At 40.6% G+C, this 23286-nt stretch overlaps 1 protein-coding gene across 2 annotated transcripts; it reads left to right on the top strand.

Annotated features, from left to right (window-relative positions):
• Window positions 1-811: 811 nt before the first annotated feature.
• EOGT (EGF domain specific O-linked N-acetylglucosamine transferase) lies at window positions 812-22014 on the top strand. 2 transcript variants are annotated; one of them, XM_026110701.2, is made up of 17 exons: window positions 812-1120; window positions 1674-1869; window positions 1981-2205; window positions 2818-2918; window positions 3475-3583; window positions 3675-3769; window positions 4929-5033; window positions 6202-6308; window positions 8172-8275; window positions 10823-10915; window positions 11682-11753; window positions 12683-12769; window positions 13916-13984; window positions 15373-15434; window positions 17103-17222; window positions 18240-18342; window positions 18740-22014. In XM_026110701.2, the coding sequence occupies exons 3-17, from the start codon at window positions 1996-1998 to the stop codon at window positions 18884-18886; spliced, it is 1584 nt and encodes a 527-aa protein (XP_025966486.1). In that variant the 5' UTR covers window positions 812-1120; window positions 1674-1869; window positions 1981-1995; the 3' UTR covers window positions 18887-22014. The 2 variants fall into 2 exon arrangements, with proteins under 2 accessions (XP_025966486.1, XP_025966477.1); XM_026110692.2 differs by lacking the exon at window positions 1674-1869.
• The last annotated feature ends 1272 nt before the right edge of the window (window positions 22015-23286 follow it).

The raw sequence follows: 23286 nt of genomic DNA, 5'->3' as shown, positions 1-23286 counted from the left end.
CGTACTTTGAATTTCACTAGAGTGGCGTTAGACGAGTGGTGGTGTTGGTATTCAGGTACAAGGGCTTGGTTTATTCATAAATTCACTGCAGTAACGGGATTAAAGCTCATGTGAAATTTAGACTGATTTCCTTTATTTGCATAAAATAGCTGTATGTAATATCCTCTGTAGCAAATCACTGTAATGGGATGAAAGATTGCTCAGCTATTCGCGTATCCACGGGAGGCTTCAGACGGCTGCCGGCACCGCTTGTCCCACAGCTCTCCTGGGGCATTTGTCACCTAGGTCTCTGCCTCGATTCCCCAACTGTAAATTAGACCTTCTGTGTTAGAAGGAGGTGAAATGCTGTTATCTGAAGAGCGGCACGAGGGGACGACGGCGGGGAAAGGAGGGAAGCTGAACAATGGGGTGTCCAGCAGCGCGTTTCCTGCCGAGCTAGGGGAGGAAAAGGCCCTTTTTCCCCGCACATCCTGACACCGCCGCCGCCGGCCTGTTTGCGCCGCGCAGCACAATAGCACCAGCCTATTTTCGGCCGCGGGAGGAAGACGCGCCGAAAGCTCCCACGACCGAGCCGCTTTCCTCTCTCAGCGGCTCTGTCGCAGCCCGCGCTGCTCGGCCGCCGGGCCCTGCCGGTGCGGAGGCTTCCGGCCGCCGCCGCCTCCTCCCGGCCGCCGCCGCCTCCTCCCGGTCCCCGCCGCCTCCAGGTGGCGGCGGTGCCGCCCCTTCCCCCTGCCGGCCGGGCCGGCCCCGCCGCGGCGCCCCGCGGGTGTGAAGGCGGGGCGGGCGGGCGGGCTGGGCCGCCCTCCCTCCTCCCGCAGAGCCTGGTGGGGCCGCGCCGCGCCCGCCCGCCCGCCCGCCTCAGGCGTGAGGAGCCGCGCCGCCCCGCCTAACGGTCGCCGCCGCCGCTGCCATGCGCCGCCGGGCGCCCCGCGGCCTGCGGCGCTGAGGCGGCGGGGGGCGAGCCGAGCCCAGCCCAGCCGCCCCGCCCCGCGGCACGGCGGGCAGCCCGGCGGCGGCGCAGGTGCCCCGCAGCTCCCGGAGGTCGCTGGGCCGCCGCCGGCCGCCACGCAGAGCCGCAGCCCGGCTGCTGCCGCGCTGGCGCTTCTCCGCCGCCGCCCAGGTAACGCGGCGCGCCGCGGCCGCGGCGTCGGGCTCGGGGGCGCGTACCGGGAGGGCGCCCGGGCTGCTGCCTGTCTGTCCGTCTGTCCGTCTCCTCCGCAGCAGCCTGGCTGTCCTTCTGGTGTCCGGAGTGTATGTGCGGTATATACATGGGGTGGGGGCGATATATGTGGTATATAGCGGGGATATATGTGGTGGGTGTATATATGGTGCGTGTATTTATATTTATATGGTATAGATAGATAGGTGCAGGCCTATTTTTAACTTATTGTGTGTAACTCAGTAGTCAAAACTTTCTAACGCCGTGCTAACTACTAAAGCACGCTGACACATCGCGGTTTGGCCATTTATTTGTGATTCCGTATTTTCCCTTCAGCTAATGATTATTTTTTTCCAAAGTCGAGACCGTATTCTTTTCGTACACACACACGTCTCTGTGTATGTGTGTATATATGTATGTAAATGTGTAGAAAGGCTAAACTTCTTATTCTGACCCAGTTGAATACTTTTAAACTTCCTTCCTGCCCCCTGCCTGTTATATTCCCTCCACTTAGTTTCCAGATCTGAGCCCTCGGGGATCCCGAGGGATCCGGCCGAAGGAAACACACCCTTCTGAGTCCGGCTGCGAGCGGGTGGCGCGTAACGGCCCGCGGTGGCTAACGATCCGGAGCGATTCCTCAGGCTGCGCAGCCCGGTCTCCTGGCGAAAGTTTATTTTTCATTGGGGGGGGGAACCATCCCAGAAACCAGAGTATGAATTCTTTGAGTACATGATTTAATTTGGCCAAATGTTGCCTAGCATGCTTGAAATGTGCTACATCACACATAAACTAAGCTCTTTTTTTTTTTTTAATAACTACAGAATTTTTACGTTGCCATGTTAATGTTGCTTGCTTTTGGATTGCTACTGCAAGAAACTCTGGCTAATTCCCAGAATGAAAATCTTACCGAATTCAAAAATGTTGTGGAAGAGCCATTATACAGCTACAAAACCATCAACTTGCCGGATGAGCATATTCCTTACTTTCTGCACAACAATCAGCATATTGCCAGCGTTTGTAAGCAGGACTCACGTTGCCCGTATAAGGTAGGTTTGCCTTCTGTTTTTTGCTTTTTTGTTTATGTTTTTGTTCAAATGTAATTTTGGGGTGGTTTATTCTTGGAGTCATAGTAGTTAAAGATGGTAATGAATTGGTCTCCTTGCCAGTGTGTTAAATTTATTGGGAGCTGTAATTGTTGCTCTTGAAAGGGCTATATGAGACTCTTTCCTTCATCTGATGTTGCCACAAAGATTTTTTTAAAGAAAAAAAGCGGCTAGATTTATAAAACAATGTTTTTGCAAGCTTTTTTTTTTCTTTTTAATTGTTACAGAGCTGAAATGATCATCTTAATCTGAATGGCACTCTTGCACATATCAAAGGTGTTTGATCCTGAAGTACAGTTAGTAATTTCTAGGCCTGTGGTTTTCAGCGTGCTAAATGGATTACCTTTGCTTAAGTGCCAAGAGTAGAGACAGATCAATGAAATGATTTAATCTTACCTTGTGTTCCTGTGTAGCTTAGGAATCGTGAACTGGACCTTTTATGTAACATATATTACCAAGATGTAGTGTACAAGCTAACAATTAACTGCAGTATTTTAAAATTTTGCTGTAGCATAACCTGCTCAGGAGCCATACTCAGTGAATTCTGTGTTACAGAAATACTTGAAGAAACTAAAATCCTGCTGGGGTTATGAGAAATCCTGCAAATCAGATTACAGGTTCAGTTACCCAGTGTGTGATTATGTTGAAACTGGATGGTAAGTTTTGTTTAAAAATGTATAAAGTACAGTATGTCATAAAATGTATGATGCTCACTTTTATATTAGCTGTGCAGTTAACATTATTGTGATATTCAGAGTCTGGAGGATGGTTATGATTCTTTGTGGAGATATGTACATATATGTGCGTGTGTGTGTGTGCATGCATACATCTTTCAACGTATTTTTAGAAGTTAAGCTTTTAAGAAAATACTGTTTGAAATGCATCATACCACAATGTTTTCTTTATTCTGATGCAGTCTTGAATTCAGACTCCTAAAATAATTCTGGAGTTCCTTTCTTAACTTTAAAAACAGAGGAGAAAGCGTTAAAAACGATTTTTATACCCTTTTAGGGGAGAATAGCTTTAAACAGTCATTGAAGTCTTTACTTATGTGCAGCTGATAAGTTGCTTCCTGTTTTGCGTCTTAAATGCCAACAAAGTAACTGTCTGGCTTTTTTGTTCCACTTCTAGTGGAATAAAAACATTATCTGTTAAAGTTGTTACTAGAACTGAGCAACAGCCCTTGATTTTCCTTTCTCCTCCATACATTAGGGCAAGTGACATCGAGACAGCCCAGCAGATATTCTGGAAACAAGCTGACTTTGGTTACATTAGAGAGAGGCTGAATGAAATGAAAACCCATTGTAAGCCTGCAACAATGGTAGGTGTTTTTGATGGGTAATACAGCTTTCACTCGCTTCTAAACGTAATTCTTGTTACTGATCAAATCCTATTTGCTCCTCTGTTAACAGGGAGATTCATCTCTGACCTGTTCTCAGTACCTTCAGCACTGCAGAGCAACAAACTTGTACATTGATTTAAGAACTGCAAAGAGAAACCATGACAGGTCTCTGATTTGCTTATGTTTTAGTAAAACCAAGAGATGGCAGGGAGAAACACTTCCGAATTTGTTTAACATATCTGTATGTATAGCTGGTGTGCTTTTTGCCATGGGATTTGCAGCTGATTAAAGGCTTGTCACTGAAGTCCTGTGCAGATCTTTGTTTCTGATGATCGCTGGCTGCTGCTGCTGTCAGCGCTACAGTGTATTTAGGTGCCTGCCCTGCTAAGCTCTTGGTTTCGCGCAGTGGTGGTAGGTGATTGAAATCCTTCCTCCTCCTGAGTGGAGAGTAGAGAGGTAGAATTTTCTGTATCTTCAGAGATGTCCTTCCTCGGTCAGGTGACATGCAAAATAGAAATTTTTTTTGTAGGAGTTACTGAGAAGACTTTCCCTCCAGTTGATTTTAGTGGGGTGGTTAATATGCCTTTATACAGGAACTAGGAATTGCATTTTCAGACACAGTAAGACAGAAGAAGACTCTGAATCTGGATCTTCTATATCCCAGATTAAAATGCTATGCATTGGACTACTGGGTGAAAAAAGGGTGTCACTGACAGTGGCATCATCCCTTTTTCCTTCTGCTTTATCTTTGAAGTCAATGTCTAGGGCATCTGACTTGAAAAAGGTGTTTCATGATTGTGACAGCAATACCCCTCAGAATGGGTTGTCATCTTCTCAGCATATCCTAAGAGCTAATTTAGACAGCACATCTGGTTGTTAAGCTAACTTTGTGAAACCTGTTCTTATGTCTAACTCTTCATATATTGTATAAAATTATTGGGTGGCTCACTGGATTATGAAATCTGAGGTGAATTTCAGTGAGAAATTGTTATTTAAAAAAACGGTGCTTCCGTAAGTAATCAGGTAGCAAAATCTCATTAAATTATTCATTTGGATATGTGAAAATGATACCTAAAACATTCTGGGCAGAGTAATGTTATCTTCTTGATTAATATTTCAAACTCTGAGGGCACCATAATCTTTGTTTGGGAAGTAGTGGGAAATGCTGCAATTATGCTGAAGAAAATAGTCAGGTTTTAAGTATGCATGAAGTATCTTGCTGAACTGAGACAAGCTAGCACTGGTTTGAGTCTGTAATCTAGATTGCAAAGCACTTCTAGTATTGTTGCACAAAACTTGATAGGTTTTTATTAATTTGTATTAGATTCAAAGAAGACTTTTTCCAGAAGGGAGAAGTTGGAGGTCATTGCACCCTTGATGTTCAAGCATTTTTGGCTGAAGGTCAACGCAAGAGCCCTCTGCAGTCTTGGTAAGAATCACTTGTCGTGGCTGCTTCCAAGTTCACTTAATGTTGTTTTTTTTTTTTTTTTTTTTTTTCCTGTTGGCACCAGCAGCTCTATGTCGGGTATTTCATAATGAGGAAGTAGTTGCTCCTTTCTAAGGTCAGTTTAGGAGTTCATAATAGATTCCCCTAGTAATTACATCTATTCAGAGTGCTGTTCTGAACTATGCTGAGTGTAATTGTATCATTCCTGCCTAATTTACAGCAGCGAAAGATTTGAACACGTCTTGTAACCTGAAAGTCTAACATTCAGCTGTTTTCTGGAGACAGTGTTGACTCTGTGCCTACCCTGCCTATGGACTGAGACAATTCTTGTTGTGAAATGCCTTGAAGTTTACATTTGTGCCCTGGCTGACACAATCCTTGTAGTGTTGGGGCCAATGCAATGCCTGATTTGCGTATTCATACGCCCTCTCAGGGGTAGCCTGTGTTTGGAGTATGAAACAGGCAGCAACCTACAAGCTGAGCAGGAGCTGCAGAGGGTGCTTTGTGGTAGCTGGTTTACTTTCAGGGTTGCATGTTAGCACTTCAAAGTAGCATTGGCAGTTAAGTGATGAAGCATGAAGGAACTGGAGCCATCAAGTTTCCTGTAAGACCTCTTTTTTTTTTTTCTTTTTCTCATGTTTCCAATTATTCTCGTTTTGCATCGATGGTCAGTTTAAGTTAAGAATAACTGCAGAGGAAGACAAGACCTACTTCTTCCCTACCTGTTACTGTCCTCTCAGGTGCTCATGCCTGCTTAGTTCCAGGTATAATAAATATTGCATCTGCATTCATTATTCTGACCAAAGTATGAAGATCTTGCTGAAGTGTCTCTGGCAATGCAGATCAGGTTGGATAAACCCACAGATCTAGGCTCTAAGGCTCTTTGTTGCATCTCTACTACTTTGATTTGTAGATCAAAGATGCTTTTTACCCTTGAGATCAAAGGCAGTGTTTAACCTCTTGGAGCTCATAACCGGAGAACTTTCCATTACAATTACAAACAATTTTAGCTGTCAGACTTTATCAGACTTCAGCAACCCTGTTAAATCAAATGCACTGGATGAACAATTGTTAGATCTTAGATACATGAGCTACACATTTTTAAGTGTGTTAATGACAAAGCATGTTCTATGTGGTTGAATCTTTCTAGGTTTGCAGAACTCCAAACGTTTACCACATTAAACTTCAGGCCCCTAGAAGATGGCAAATGCGACATTGTTATTGAGAAGCCAACATACTTCATGAAATTAGATGCAGGTAACTGATGTTTTTAGTGTAGGCTTATCCTATAATACTGCAGTGAAAAGAGCCCATATCCATCGTACTCATCTATGTTATGCCTTTGTGACTGTCAAATTTACTTATAATTTTTTTTCTGAATAAAGGTGTGACAGTTTCTTTCCTCTTTTTCTGTAGTTCTGTTAATAATCCCAGAAGTTCAAATTTAAAAACCTTACATTTAGTCACAGATACTTTAAACATATATCAGAGAAATTTCCTGCCACATGTCTGCACAGAGTCTTTGACTCTTAACTGTGTTTTGACAGAGTCTTTGGCACAAAGTCAAAGACTGTTTTGTATGGAGTCTTTGATTTTTGGCTGTGTTTCTGGATGACAGTTTTCAGTTTTTATATCTGCTGCATGAATATGAGGTATGTGTATATACATGTCTTGCAATGTGTGTTAGGTAAATGAGGATTCTACGCATATTAAATGATATGAAAGAGGAAGTGGTGTTCAAAGACAAAATTCGAGGGAATAAGTTTTGTTAGATTAAAAACACTGATAACGCTGTTTTAATCTTAAAGCTTCAAATTTAGGTGAAAAGCTACTGCAGGGAGAAATTAGCTGTTTCATTACAGAGAGCTGTGGTGATTGCTGGCTACAGTGTACCAAAATTCATGAGAGGGATAGCACTGAAAGATCTTTAGGAAGGCAAATCATCCAGTGGTATTTGACATTTTGGAAATTTATCAGCCTTTTTGCTAACGTGGTGTATTTTGAAGACGAATGTTAGCGAAAGAGGGTTTTCAGGACGTATACATTCAAACAAGCTGCTGTGGGGTAAGCTATGGTTTAAACTAGATATTTGCTGTATTTTGACCCCATGACGCACTGCAACCTTAAACTGGATTACCCTTTTTCCCCTGTGGGCCAGTGTCTTGTGCTTTAAGCAAGGCTGGTGCAGGCACCTGAGTGTTTTGCCATGCTGTTAACTTGTACCTTTGAGCAGGGTGGTCTAGCTGTGTCCCAGGATACAATTCTGTCCACCTCCATCTGCTTTATTTTAGAGGAGGGAAAGAAATTGCAGTTTGGGCAGTATGGGAAGCCCAGCAGCTAGTTCCTATCGTGGCAGCTCTTCATGGCCAGAAGCTTAGAAACAGGGGCTGTCTACATCGTTGCAAAACTGGTGTGTAGTCTTCACTAGCAAAGAAGCTGGACTACCTTGCCTCCGTTATTTCATGGTAGCTTTTTATGTGCCCTGGTCTTAGGTATTAACTTAAGAAACCAAGAATGATCAAGATTGCTCTGAGAAAGAACCAGATAAATTACTTGGGCTTTGGCTTGGATGCAAGTACAAGTTCTGTCTTGAAGTCCCCCAGACGGAGCTTCTCTGAACACTTACAAAAACAAAACAAAATTAAGAGCACTGCCAAAGGCCTGTTTTTAATGTTTCCTGTATGTCTAAGTAGTTACTGTTAGTGCAGCAGTTACTCTCCTACACCCCAGAAAGCAGTTGCACACTGTAATGAGAAATGGCAAGTAAAACACTTTTTTTTTTCTACTGCCTTTTTGACCACTGATTTCTCTGAACGTTTCTTAAAATGTGCTTTACTTCAGATTTCTTATCTTGATGCCCTCCCTTTTAAAGGTTTGGTTTTCTGGTGTATATGAGAAGCTTTCAGTCAGAAGCAAGGGAAAACTGATGAGAAATGCAGGCTTTATTTATACATACGTGTGTATATATGTACATATAAATGTGTGCTTTATTTTTATGTGTGTGTGTATACATATATAGACAATTTATTCACAGGGGCACTGCTAAGGAAAAATCTATAAAGCGGTAAAAACTGGAGTGAATAATGTATCATCTTGCTAACAACTCTTTCCCTTTCTCAGGTGTTAATATGTACCATCACTTTTGTGACTTCGTCAATCTTTATATTACACAGCATATCAATAATTCATTCAGTACTGATGTCAACATAGTCATGTGGGATACAGTAAGTCTGTAGTGCTTTTGTTATACTTTGTAATGGATTATATTTCTACTTTGTAGAGACTCCGAAGCTTCTAATAGGCAATCCTTAAATTTTTTTGTGGGCTGCTGACTTCATCATGTGGAGCTGATAAGTTTTTAGATTTTATTAATACGGGTGCATGAACAATGCTTAAGGAACTCATTTCCTGCCATAGATCACGTGCCGTTTTAACACTACTACGTAACTCATCCTTTGTTAGTAGGTAATTATGCCTTTTTTGGTGTGACATGATCTGGGTTTTTATATGTGCCAATTGAGTATTTCATGATGATAGGTTTTTTTGTAGAATTTTTCTTTGAGAACTTTGAAGTAGAGTTACTCTACTTAAAAATATTTCTTCTGCCTTGAAAAAGGAATGCATCAGTGTTATTTCTAAATCAGTAATGTGCCTCCTGTAATAAAGAAAAAAACTAAATAAAATCCTTGAATATAGCAAATCAGGGTCTAGTACCTAGTTCCTTTAAATAGCCCCCTTGCAGTTAGTTCTCTCCATCACCTCTTAGAACACCACAAGTAAGGCTATTTCTGCTGTACTGAGTTGAAACAGTGACTACGTTTAAGAGTAATACTAGTTTTACTGACTAGTGTATAAGTTGTGTAGGCGAGTGTTTGGTTTTTCATTGTTTAAGTTTGTAATATGTCACATAAAATGTATAACCAGGTCCAAAACTAACACATCTCTTGACTATGCTATTGTCCCAAGTCTATTATTTTGCTCTCATGTAGTACCAGGGCTTCTTTGTTCATTAACTACTCTGACAGCTAATATTTAGCAGAGAACTGCCAATATCCGCTCCTTGCTATTTAATGAGAAACCTCTTTGGCTAGAAGAAAACAGTTTTTCTAGTTCCCTGATACTTTGAAAGCTAAAATAAATCCTCTTGCCAGATAAGCAAGCTCCCAGATGTTGTGTAAGGACCTGATAATCCAGCTCTGATGGCTTTCTGAAAAGATCACGTGTTAAATATCATTGTAAATGACTTAAAAGTAACTCCTTTTCTTATATGATGTCATTGAATCAAATAACTTTCAAATGTGGCATTCAGAATGAGTACTATCATTGTGCAGCGTTAAATGAATCTAACCGCTCCTTTTGCATAAATTTGTTACCGTGTACAGCCAGATGATGGCACCAAGTAACTGCTGATAAGCTGTCTCCGTAGTTATCAAAAGATAGACTTGAACTTATTATTCATTCTCTTTTTTTTCTGATGTAATTGGATTTGGGCATATTCTCCAGCTACTGTAAAATTGGTGCACTGTTCTTATTAAACAGTAATGCCCTCAGATGTAGGTTAAACAAAGCAGAAAATGAGTAGGAAATCCACTGGGCGTTGATTTGCAGACTGTCTCTGCAAATGCAAGAAAGCAATGTTTATAAAGCACTTTTAAGGAGAGGAGACAGGGTTAGAGAGGGGTACTTCCAGCTTTGAAGATCAGTTCTCTACTTCTAATCTGGAAGAGCGGTTCTCATAATGCAGACTGCCACAGAGCAGTATGGATTGTGAAATTCATTAAAACTTCATGGCAGAAGAAAGGGGAGAGGAAGCATCCTTCAGCTGAAGGAAATCTGGCAGCCTTTAGATTCTTTTAAATTCACTAGCTGTCTTCTCTGTTCTGTGGTCATTTAGAGTCTTATTTTCAAATTTATTTTTGAGAATGTTTCCACATAACTTTCCAAGGAGGATGAAACAGATCCAGAATTGAAAGGAAGCTTTAAGCAGAAATCTGCACCAGAGTTAGTGAGGTCATATTTAACTGCATTCAAAGAGCAAGAGGTGGTGACTTTCTAGCCCTCAGATGTGTGGGAACAGTTACGGATCTGAAGGCAAGAGCCCCTACTGCCATGATCAAAGGCCAAAAGGTTCCACAGATCCTTGCTGCTGTAGGGGATTTTTATATTCTGTCCTTTAGGGAAACTTCAAGTAATGCCAAACATTATTTCCCCGTTACTTCTTCTACCAGATCAGATCATTGTCTTCAATCTGTGATACATATGTTATATGCAAGTAAGCATCTCAAAATAGAGGCAAACATGGAACAGGCTTGTTGTGACTTTTTTTTTTTTTTTTGCAAACATTACTGTTGCACTTGAATGCCCAGGTGGTTGTTAGGAGTCCGGGTTCATGCCATCCACCCTCCTTACCTTTCGGTTACTTCAAATTTAATCTATGTTCTGTTGTCTCTGGGGTAAGTAGAAGGTACTGCTTGCTCCCAACTCAGACTGTAATCTATTGCTGAATAATTTGTCTAGATTGCTGGTTTATGGAACTGTTTTATTGAAAACTAATTACCTGCCATGTAATTTGAGTTAACTGCCCTTGTAAACACTAGGTTAGACATTCTGTAATGTCTGCCTTCTGTGCAAGGCTGTCTCAGGTCTGGTGTGATGATCTGCAAATAAGGTGTGTGTTAAAAGTCTTACAGGGCTTGTAAATAATTAGGAGAATTCTTATATGCATTTCTGTAATCATTATGCACATGTGTTTTTTTTTTCTTTCCTCCTAGAGCTCATATGGTTACGGCGACTTGTTCAGTGAGACATGGAAGGCATTTACTGACTATGAAGTAATACACTTGAAAACTTTTGACTCTAAAAGGGTATGGAATTGTATGTTCTGTTTTAATTCATAGAGACTATGTATTAAATGTGACTGCTTCTCAAGCCACTTTTGGATATGGGTGATTCGGAGGAAGGCATTAATATTTTAAGTGCATGTTTAATTTGTGTGATATTTGTATGCTATTTTACAAACCAGAGACGCATAGCAGTAGCCACAGTAGCCTATTTCTGTGGCATGTCTATGCTTCATGTAGATAGATAAAAGTCTGTGTCTTCTGAGAAGCGATGTTTATATATTGGTTTTACTTTGGCAGCATCCTCTGCTGAAGCTAAGGGTTTTCAAATGGTACTGTCATTCTAAATTGTCTGATTTTTATTGAGGTATATCTCTTCCCCTGTAACTGATAGTATACCTGCTGTTTATCATAAACTGTGATGTTTTTACTCCCACGAAAAATGTATGCATTCATTCAGAGCACATTTTAGTCTCTTAAATCCCTTAAACCCTGTCTTAAAGACTCTCTACTGTTTACCTGAGTTTTTTCTACTTAATTAACGTTTGTTCTGCTGTTTTTTTTGGTGTCCCCACTTCCCTTTTTTGTATATGTAGCATCTTGAGAGCTCTTTTGTGGCTGGGATTGTCTTTGTTCTGTTCATTTGCACAGTTGTTAGGGAAGTGAGAATGTTCTTGACAGGAGCACGTAATTGCTAACTCATTATAAGCAGTGATTGCACTGAATGAGCAGGGGATGTGCCAGCAGAAAGTAGCAGTGCTGTGTAACTTCTTGTGATCTTCCTTTGCAGGTATGCTTTAAAGAAGCAGTCTTCTCATTACTGCCTCGAATGCGATATGGCTTGTTTTATAACACACCGTTGGTGAGTCCTTTTTATCAATCCAGTGTGTTCACTAGGTGTGTGTGTATGACAACATAAAATCTTAGCTAATGAATCTCTCAAGCATTTAGCCGAGTTACCGTGAAATGTACTGTATTGAAAGTCTGCAACTCTAAATAAAATGATCCGCCTTAGGGATTAGGGTTTCAAACGGCACTTGATTGTTGTACTTAAGCTGGTTGGTGGTAACTGCTTGTGTGCAGGCTCCTACTTCACAGTTCGTGAGACAGATTATTCCTCTTTAATGGGAGGGTACTGTGAATTTACTGGTATTCTTGCAGAGCACAAAAGCTTGTAAATTGGCAGTGTTGACGGAAGCTGGCTTTTATCTTGGGACTGTCACTTTGCATATTCCATGGAGAATAAGTTCTGAATGTGGGTGATTACTGCCATGCATTCATGTGATAACTTGGACCATACTTCCTTAATTTGCTTCCTTTGTGGTATCTCTCTGGGACTGATGTAGCAGGGTCTTCTGACTGGCTGCGGATGTGGGATGGGAGGCTGGGAAGGGGGGGAGTGCAGGCTTGGGGAAGTCGGACTCTGCAGAAGAGAAGGTGGGAAGCCTGAGATTGAGATTCTGGCTTATGGGGATAGAGGGCACCCACTTGAGAGGCAGAATTGCCCATTCTGGTGTCACTAGGAAGCTTTGTGAGAGTGTTTGCTGCTGGGCACTGCCTTCCTGTAACAGCTTTCATTCCTGGGGTGTTAGCTTGTGTAGGCTGTAACACTGTAGAGTCATATTTCCTTCCAAATGAAAGTACCACTTGTGTTGCAGTGAATAATGACAGGCTTAATGCAGTGCATGATAGTAGGGTCTTGTTCTGGAAGAGTGGTAAAAGACTGATTACAAAGTGAGGTTTGCTGAGCAAAATAACTTTTTGTAATATTAATTGCTTTTCTAATTTCAGATCTCTGGCTGTCACGGTACAGGGCTATTTAGAGCATTTTCTCAGCATGTGTTACACAGATTAAATATCACACAAGAAGGACCCAAGGTATGATAAAAGAAAGATAAAACTGTGGTGTGGAGCTTGCAGTTCTTACCCGGATGAAAAACAGCAACTAGCTGGACCCGGTGGGAAATGAGAGCAAATACTGCACTTCATGTCCTTCACTGGGGTGCTAAAGATTTTCTTCCAATAAGCCAGTCAGTTCCATAAAGGCCATCAGCAAATATTTATGTATGTCTGTAAAAGCTGACCTCATGTCTTCTCTCTGTAGGACAGACTTTAGATCGTCCTCCTTTGAACCCTAGGGAGCTGCTCTTCCCCATCCCCTCCTGTGTTCCCAAGGCCTTCATGTTCTTCCCAATTAAGCTAGATACGTGGTATGTTGTCTCTTTTGGAGCCTGCTGACAACATGCTGCCCTTAGGTCCAGCAGAGAGGATCCCACGAAGCAGTGGGCTTCCTCTCTGCAGACATGCTCTTTATCAATCCTCATAGCTACTGCTGAGCTCAGATCAGAGAAGGGAATGATTGGATCTGGTCCTTCCAGTGCCTGCCTGGTACCATCTGTCTGACCCTGGGCTTCTCTGTTGTACACACCGGTGGTTTTTGCAAACTGTTGCAATGTCTGCATTCATGGATACAGCAGTTCTGGGCTTCTTGAAGTGTTTGCCAGAGAGTAATCTACGTATTATCGCTGAGGGGCACACACAGCACAGGCATTTAGTTATGCTTCTCCTGCTGGCACTAATGGGAGTCATGCAGTTAAATCTTTTTATTTTACTTGGAACATTTACCCCTGTGAGTCCAATTAAATTAAAGAGGTAAAAGGAGGAACTGCAGTGGAGGTAAAATATTTTTTTTCCAAGGTTCCTGTGCACAAACCACCCTGAAAGTGGCTTCCCTGCTTTCAAGAACTGCCGCATAATGTATAATACAAAGATTTGTTTGTACTGAATAAGAATAAATCATTCAGAAAACATTGTATTCTTTGTTAATAGCAGGACTTACAAAGTTTTTGACACTTTTATTCTGTTGGAAAATATGATGTGAATTTTAAGGTGGTTACATCATCTGTTATATGGGGAGGGAACATATTTAGTTGCTCAGATAATTGCTAAAATAAACATGGAAGCTTTTTCTTTTAGTAAGGTCTGCCTCACAGCTAATTTATTGCTGCTTCTTTCCTTTTTTAGGATGGGAAAATTCGAGTCACAATACTTGCACGCAGTACAGATTACCGGAAAATATTAAATCAGAATGAGGTGTGGTCCTTCATATTTTTAAAACAAGTAAATTAACCAGAAGTTGAATTTTGCTCATTGAATTGGCTTTCAGGCACAGCCAAGACATCTGCTCATTCACAAATCTTGGATAAATATGTGCAGTGCTAATACTGATTTCTTCTAATATGACCTGTGGCCAGTCTCTGTTTCTGCACACCAGGCACTCAACCTTGCTGCCCTTTGTAAACACCCAGTGGCAGACTACAGATGTAATGCTAAAAGTATTTCCTCTTAATAAACAGATATTGTAGAACCTTCTGATAAAATTAAATTATTTTGCTTTCATATTATTCTCTTTGATTTCTAAAAGCCCCAGTGCTGAAGGCTCTAATGAAAAGCTTTGTTATGCTTGCAGAACAAAATGTATAGGCAGTTGTATCTGAGTATGAGCATTTGAAACTTAATGAATTTTCATGCTGATTCACATTTTCAAATCATGCAGCTTGGTGGGCTTACGATAAAGCTAGTCATGTGATAAAATGATAACATCTAATGTTTTTTATACCTCTCTTCATTCTTAGTTGTGAGTGCCTGACAAAAAATGGATAGGCATTATTATCCCCATCTTATATAGGGGGAAACTGAGGCTTGTTTGATGCAGTAGCTCAGTGGCAGAGTAGATAGAGCTCAGATCCCCAGTGCTGCGCCTTATCTGCTGGACAGTCCACAGTGCCTGCCTACACTGCTACATGTAGTATATTCTCTGATAATAAGCATATGACAGGAAGTGAGAAGTTAATCTTCTCTTGACAGTGCTTTTGTAAAGGAAAATACTTTGATTTCTCTCCCTCTCCTGCTGGCTGTGGATAGGAGTCTTACAAAAAAACCCTTTCAGGTCAGAAGCCCAGGTTCTGTTGGTTTCACTTCTCATGCGAGTAGGAATCTGGCCTGGTAAGGTGTTCCTGAAAATTCTTCTAGCTGCAGATTTGCTTCTTTAGGTATTGGAATATTTTTTGGAAATCCAGCCTGAAGTGTCGCATCCTCCCACTATTTCTGGCAAAATTCCTACTAGTTTGAGTGGTTTAGGATTAGGCCCTGGGGCATGTAAAAGATAACAGTACTGTCTGTGATGGTGCAGGAGAAGCAAGTCCCCTCTCCTGTGGCTGCTCTGTCAGGAGTAAAGTATGGGAAGGTATGAAAGGATCTTGATGTTAGAAAACAGGTTTGACCTAGAGGTCATCTTGCATGCTGGGATTTGGGTAGAGAGACTGGGGAATAGCTCCTTTATATGACAGTGACAGTCTGTTCTTTTCTCCTCAGTGTAATTCCCTGGTGAGGAAGGGGAGTGTGTAAAATGGTCAGGAGTGTGGGGAGGAATTAATTGAAGCAGAACATTAAATCATAGTCCTTTTTATTTCCCTCCTTAGCTTGTGAATGCTTTGAAAACAGTATCAACATTGGAGGTCAAAGTGGTGGACTACAAGTACAAGTACGTATTTCGGTAGAGAAAGTTGATGTGGTTTCACGCTGCCCGTAGCTGGTGATGAGCCATTTGCAAACAAAGCTACGTGTGCCCCAGTGTTCAACCCTTGTGAAATCCAAGAACTGCTAAGGCAAGGAAGAATGTTACTGAAGAAGTGGTGGGTGAGCTAGTTAAGCATTCCCGTCCAATGATTAATTACTTAGGAATGAATCTCTAGAGTTATCCTCATGTTAAAACTACATTATGATGAACAAGTTTTGAAATTGCTTTCCTTTCTGTGTTTCCTCCCCTCCCCCAGGAACAGCTATGTTCCCATCATTTTTGTGGGTTTGCTGATACTCTCCAGTGGGTCAACAGGAATTTCTGTTGTGTGATGCTAATGTCTTATTTTATGACTGTTAGCTTAGTAATGAATAATAATTCATAGCTTATTTGCTCCTCTGGTTGTCCCTGAAGACACCAGTTGAGGTCAGTTTATGGTGCCCAGTTGAGGTAGGCACTGTGCCAGTAAGAAATGGCTTGAAAAAAATTCCAAAGTGGTGTATGCCTGGGTCAGATGGCAGCAGCTCCCAGCTACTCACTGGCTCTTTCATGCATCATGATGCAGGAAGAGTAGGGGACTGAAGCAGTGCTGAGAGATCAGTATTGACCAAAGCTGAGACAGGGAGGAAGTCAAGAGTTGTTTCTGCTTCTACCGCTTAAGACAGCACTTGAGCAGGCTAATGGTAGAAAAGAGGGTAGATACTTGTGAGAGGACCATCCCACTGTTTGAAAGCAGGACCCAGTGGTACTTCTGCGGTTACTGATCTCGTCCAAACCATTTGTAGTATCATTCAGTGCTGGAGACTGCCTCAGCTATCCTGCTGCATCCCTGTCCTCATAGTTGGAAGGGTTTCCCTGGTGTCTGCCCTTACTGCTGCTTAAGCAGTCTTAAACTTTCTTGATGCAATTTAAGCTGGTTGGTTTTTATTTTCTTCAGAATGGTCAGAGAGGAAGCTGTTATATCTTTGTATTGTTATGAACTATTTTCACAAGACTGAAGCCTGCTGCAATTTCTCTTTTCACTTTTTTCCTCTTATGGCTAAATACTTCCAGTCCGTTCTTTCCTTGTGTGCTCAGGGAACACCTGGTTGTTTAAAACACTTCACGTGGAACTTCAGTCAAAGGATGGGAGAGAAGTGACAGACAGGGAGAAGTAACAGTTCCAGAAGCTGAAACAGTCTGGTCTCTTTATTTCTGCTTGATTCCCTATGTATAAGTTCAGGTTGGGTATCTGCACCGTTAGGAGGCAACTATATATTTCTACAATTAATTAAAAATACTTCAGGTGTCTTCGCGTTGTTATTTTTTTAAAAAAGGGATGTCTAATTTTTTAAAAATAGCAACTAAAAACAAAGAAAACTTACAAAAACTTAAAATGACTTACCAAAGAAAATCAGACTTTTGGAGCAGACTCTTGTTAATGTGAAGTTCTGAAATCTGCCTTCATTTCTTTTAATTCCATGCTGAGTTATTGCTGGTTGCAGCATTTTTGATTTTTAGTATTGTTCCTTTAAAAATCAATTCCCTCTTTCAGAATTCCCTTAAGTTAATTTTGCGCTTTCTACATGTAACTAATCCGTGCTGAGATGGATAGGCCTGCCAGATCACCACTCTACATTATGTCGTCTGCAGGGAGCTTGAATTTTCAGAGCAATTGAGAATTACGCATAACTCTGATATATTCATTGGGATGCATGGAGCTGGACTTACCCATTTGCTTTTTCTACCGGATTGGGCTGTTGTTTTTGAACTGTAAGTCTGTTTTTCCTCTCTTCCCTTCTTTATCATAAACATAACTGCTAATGTATGTTCATGTGTGCTAATGGAGCACCCTCCTTTGCTAGTATTTGACTATGAATGTTTCTGTTGCATCCCCCTCTAGGCTTCATTTTTGGGCAGTCTCTTCTTTTGGGAATAGAAAGTGAGGAAGCTTTCGTTATAACATACAAAGTGTGATTATTATACAGCCTTGGCCTGTGGTTTCTTATGATGTCGTGGTATAAATGAGAGGCAGCCTGGCGAGTAATTGCTTGAGGAAAATGACAGAAAGAGACTCATATTCTGCCTGGGGGATCTGGCCTCTAATAATGGTACTCTGGTGATCTAGATGAATTGATTACAAAAAAATGTTTGCCTAGGCTGTTAAAGATCCCCCGAAAGGTTATTTATATCCTCTTTTCTATAGTCAGAACATGAGCAGCAGCTTCCTGGCCAAGCTCAGCTGGGCGTCTTCTATCTTACCTAAACTTCTCCAGTAGGTTCATTAAACATATTTTGTCACGAAGTATTACTAATAGATACTCCAGTTCTATAGAACTAAACAAAAATGCCACACACTTGTCAGAAGAGGACTGAATCCCCCATCTTGGGCAACTCTGCTTAAAACCCCTGCAGTGTGGCAAGGCTGTGAAGCTGGCATTTTACAGGGTAGGCTTGTCTGAGAGCATTTCGTCCAATCTCCAAATGAGTTCAGAAACCTAGGGATTTTCTGCATGTGCACAAGCTGCCTTAGCTGAACAGGGGCATGGCAGACCTGCACACGTCTCGGATTGCCTCTTAGACCGCGTTTTAAGAACAGATGGGTAGTCCTTGTTCTTGGTTTTCAGTGGAGCAGAATCTGGTCCATGGTTTCACTGCCTTAGAACTAGATAACAAATGTCTAATTAAATTTAAAAGTTTTGTTTTTCCTCTCTTTCCCCTCCCCTCCTGCTGCCTGATAGACTTCAGCATAATTTATGTGGTTAAACATGATCTTCTACCTCTTCCTAGGTATAATTGTGAAGACGAACGTTGTTATCTGGATTTAGCAAGGCTGAGAGGCATTCGCTATATCACTTGGCAAAAAAGGAATAAAGTATTCCCTCAAGATCAGGTAACAATAGCCACTGGTGGAAGGGTGGGGATGATTTTCCTACTATAACTTCATTTGTTTAAAGGTTAGCTTGTTTTACCTGTGTCCTGATCTTTGAAATACAATTTTCTTTCTTTAGTTGAAATTACCTTCCTTGTTAGATTAAGAAATCATTTGATATTAGTGGCTGAGGGAAGAAGAGAAAAGGAATTAATATGCCATTAATCCAAGCTATCTGGAACATTGCTGTGCAGTTTCTTTACTGCCTTTTTTTTTTCTTTGCCTCCGAGCCCATCAATGGATCAGATATAATAACTTAAAATGGTAGAAGCTCAACTCTTTTCTCTTTTCTTTTTTTTGAGTGGAAGATGTACTGAATTTTTGTTGTCTAAATGCTCATACTTCATTTTTTTTTTAGGGGCACCACCCAACACTGGGAGAACATCCAAAATTCACAAACTACTCCTTTGATGTGGAAGAATTTATGTACTTGGTGCTTCTGGCTGCAAATCATGTTTCACAGCATTCCAAGTGGCCATTTAGGGTAAAACACGATGAACTGTAAATTAAGACTTCAGACTGAAATATTATTTTAAATAATGCTTCATATGTATGTTCATATGTAACAACATAAAGCAAAATGCTGGTGTGAAACATGTAAACCTCTAGGAGGAAAACAATCCATTTTTAACTTGTCAGACCAGTTCATAACACCATACTGTATCTTTGTATTCCCTCTCTTTAAGTTTTAGGAGTTTTCCGTATGTAAAAGCTATCAGGATTTTTTCTGCACTGTATTTTTGCATCCCAGATTCTGAACTACTACTTCATACAAAAATAGTCCATACATTTCATGTAATGTTTATCTTGGGTTAGGTATTTGTCTTGTAGGAATTTATGCCTGTTATGCAAGTTGAGGAAATGCTAGAAGATGGAGAGTATTACGGATTGATTTCTCAGTATAGTCTCTGTGAGAATGAAATAGGCCTGTCAAGAGTTTTTCAGTTCTTCTTTTTAAGACCTGGATGCTTTTATACTACAGTACAGTACCTGCAAGTGAAAATCTGAAAAGGACTTATCTTCCTGTTATAAGGCCCTGGCCAGGATATCATTTGCGGTCAGGTTACATGACACCATAGTTCCAGTACGGCCACTTTCCTTTCTGTCACCATCCATGTTACTGCAGTGTTTATCCCTGTATCACTTGTAGATTTGAAGATCTTGCTTTGTAAAATGGTGGTTTTAAGAATGAAGTGGTTGAGCAAACTTTAACTTTTGTTATCTGATACAGCAGATACTGAGGACTCCTATTTCAAACTTAGAAGCATTTTCAAGGTAGAGAGCAGTGTGTGTTACATTTTCACATTTAAAAAAATAAACTTTCTGACTCTTTCCCCTCATTTTAAAAATAGTTTTAAATGTAACATGTCTGCTCAGTGAGTTTAGTCAGTGTTCTCTCAAAGCATATAAGACTTTTCCTAAGTGAATATTTAACAAACTTCTGGTAATCCAGGTATTTCCTACTTTTTCACATAAAAGAGCACTCCTGCAATGGAAAACCTGAGAAAATTGGAATAAAATTTAAGTTATTTTGAGGATGCTAAAGGGAATGGAGTACCAGTGTTTTATGACAAATGATAAGATGTATAGGGTGTTTTTCAGCTGCAGCTGAAGGGAAATGAAGTCATGAGGAACTTTGTTCTTGGGATCATTAAAAGCCTAATCTCAGTAATATTCTTTTCTCATAAAGTAGAAGAGTTACTCTAGAAAATTTCTGAAAATCTTTCTGAAACCAGTAGCATAGCTCACTGTTTTCAGCAAAGACAATATTAAGCCAAAACTGAATTCTCTGTAAAATTCCCCTCTGGAGCTGACATTTTGGTGCTAGTGAAACAAATGGGAATAGTTCTGTTGTCTTTAATGGAGCCGGAATGATGTGTGGAAAAATCAAATTCAATGAGATAAAAAGCAAGAGTTCCATGTTGTTATATAGATTTTTTTTTTTTTGACAATGTATTCCCATGACACACTTGCAGTATAATCATACACAGTTTCAGTGTCTTCAAGCAAAGCATACGTTTGTATGCAAAAGTAAGACAGTGTTACAGTAAATGTAAACACCTCAGTGGTATAATTGTAGATATTATTGACTTCCATTCTCTAACAGTCATAGGCAATTTCACAGATTGTAGGTATATTTACTGACCTGCCTACACTGGCAAAGATGAGTTACTGTAAGTGTAACTTTCATATAGATCTCTCATGACCTTAAGCAGTGCATAGGAAAAGCCAAATGTAGCTGATACACAGGATCTATTAAGGTATTTGGTGCAATTTTTAGTTTAGTGCATTGCATAACTGATGGTAAAACTGTTTTGCTTTAAAGAATCATGGAAGCAAAATTGCACTTCTTGATATGAAAAAAATGCTTTATTTGAGAAATGCAGTTTCCTGTACTTCTTCGTGTGTGTGTTTTTTCTTTTTTCTTTTTCTTTTTACCTTGTGGGATTTTTAAAGGAAAAAATGTATAAAACTTAAGGCAGTAAAGTATCTGAGTTTGAAAGAAACAACTCCAAATAAAGAAGACGTTTAACTATGAATTGTACACAGATATATTTGATAAAGAACTTTTTAATAAAAAAATACTGTAGAATTTTTGATCATTGTTTGCCAGGTTTTAGAGGCAAATGTTTTAAATAGTCTTAATTGCATAGTGTCATGTCTGTCTTTTTCTGCCATGACAACCTGATGTTCAGCAGTCCTAACTGACATTCAAATTTATTTATTTGGGAATCATTCATGGATAATGCTGTCATCTTGCACTGAAGGCTCTGTTGCCTGGCATTTTAAGATTGGTAGAGGTTTGAGGAAAATTTTTGTGCATATTTAACTATCTGCACTGCAGATGATGCTGTTGAAGCCAGTGTGAATGCAAGCACATGCTTGAATCTTTATAGAAGCAGCATCCCACTTGCTGATGAGGAGTTTCTCTTTCAAGCTGTGTTAGGACTCACTAAAACAAGTAGTTGAACAGATGCCTAAATGCGTGGATGAGAGGTTGTGGGGACTTAATCCAGGGGCAAAATATCCTGCCAACACTCTCCAATTTCAGCAAACTTGAGTGCAATGTCAACATTTGATAACTAACATATACTAACCCATAAGGGCTGAGGAATTACTGGGATGAAAATAGTATTTTGGTTAATTAGCTTTACAAATAGTCATGCAATTATCTTGGCAGTAGAAAGAGGTTTGGTTGGACTGATGGAATTTTGCCCAAAAATCCCCAGAGAGAACTTGGGCAGCAGCAAAGATTTCGTTCACATGACCTTCTTGAAGAGGGGCTGGGTCATCTCAGTCTGCCTGGAAATCAGAATTTGATGGAATCCATGAGGCTTTCCAGGCCACTTCTTCTCTAGGTAGGGTATAGCCTTGGATTATATTTTCCTAACAGACTGTGGGAATTTTGTTCCTTGCTACTTTTCATTTTTGTCTCTCCAGTGTTGTGGTGATTGCTTTTCACTACCTTAAGTTCAGAGTCTGTGTTCAACTGGCACATTGGCATCAGCACGATAAATTTAGCTTTGGCACTTAATGAATGTTGCCAATCCTGAGTACTTTCGGATTGCTTGCGATTCATGTACAGTTTAAACTGAGACCTGTTTTTGAAATAAAAAATAACATGTAGATGTACACTGTCTCTTTCCTTTTTACTTCAAAAGTGTTGAAGATGTATTTTAAATTTTTGTTCATGCAGTTCTGTGGAATTTGGGTAAGTGTGAGAAATGGCTTGTGATGGAGGAGGTGGCAAATCAGGGTTATTTGTCTTAAGAGCACAGTTATAAATATTAAGGTAATACATTTTTAAAACCAATTAAATAATAATGAAGTTGTTTAATTCCTGCTGTTAATCTTACTGGTTTTACCATTAATGAGATAACTGAGGGTTTAGAATGTCTCTTTTCTTTATTTTTAAGCAGGAGAGAAACTGAAGGAAACATTCTCCTTGAGAGCTTTTTATCTGCTCAAAGGGGTAAAATGTGAGGGGATCATCTTATTTGATTTCAGATTGTTTCAATTAGCAGTGTTGGTGTGGAAGTTGAGTTCTTATTCCCACTCCTTCAAACACACCTTTCTCACAGAACAGGCTTCTTTGTCTTAAAAGAACTGGTGAGATAGATATATACACACACATATATTATATATATAGTTTCATTTTTGGCAGGGTTATCTCACACGGCAATGCAACTGATAAAAGTAGCTTGTCGAGGTGGGGAGGGAGATGCTGATGGATGGGCACGGAGGGAATGACTGGGGTGAAGAGGAAGGGGAGTGAGTAAGTGTAAAGGCTGCAGATGGGTAAGACCAATAGTTGTTCCCAAACCTTAGCTCAAAAGAGCACTTTCTGAGACCTCAGTGAATACAATTGCAAATCCAGTGAAGTATGTGGACATCTAGTGGGAAAAAAGCCAAAAATAAGGGTAGAAAAAGCAATACTGTCATCAACAGCAAGGAAGTGTCGACAAGGCAGAGATGGGGAAGGGAAAGACGAAGGACCTTCCCAATTCCTCCGAGTCTGAGCTGGGGGCGGAGAGGATGGGAACAAAATCAGCAGCCAGCTGGGGATTTGGGGCAGAGGGGCTTTGGCTGATGATCTCCAGGGGTCCCTTCCAACCCCCATGACACTGATTTTGTGCCTGGAGAAATGGGTGGTGAAATGAAAGTTGTGTTCAAGGGAAGAACAGAAAAGGGCAGGTGGAGGCTGCCCATGAGGTATTTTACCACAGTTTGATAGCTTTGACAGCGTGTTCGCAAATTAATTTTTTATAGGCAGCTGTCATCTCTTAAAACACTGAAATAAATGTGTATTTATATATATATACTTTCAGTTTTCCCACTATCATTATTTTTTGGATGGGGGAACGAAACACTAAAATAAAAATGGAACTGTCTCTTCCATTCTTT

Source organism: Dromaius novaehollandiae, chromosome 12, assembly GCF_036370855.1.
Source record: "Dromaius novaehollandiae isolate bDroNov1 chromosome 12, bDroNov1.hap1, whole genome shotgun sequence".
Taxonomy (NCBI): Eukaryota; Metazoa; Chordata; class Aves; order Casuariiformes; family Dromaiidae; genus Dromaius; species Dromaius novaehollandiae.
The sequence above is the reverse complement of the archived record's forward strand: the minus strand, read 5'-3'. Positions and strand labels throughout refer to the sequence as shown.

Coding starts and splice junctions, on each gene's coding strand:
- EOGT (XM_026110692.2), top strand. CDS start 1,996: ATGTTAATGTTGCTTGCTTTTGGATTGCTACTGCAAGAAACTCTGGCT. Junction 8,276..10,822: donor ACATAGTCATGTGGGATACA/GTAAGTCTGTAG, acceptor CTTTCCTCCTAG/AGCTCATATGGTTACGGCGA. Junction 13,985..15,372: donor AAATATTAAATCAGAATGAG/GTGTGGTCCTTC, acceptor TTCCCTCCTTAG/CTTGTGAATGCTTTGAAAAC.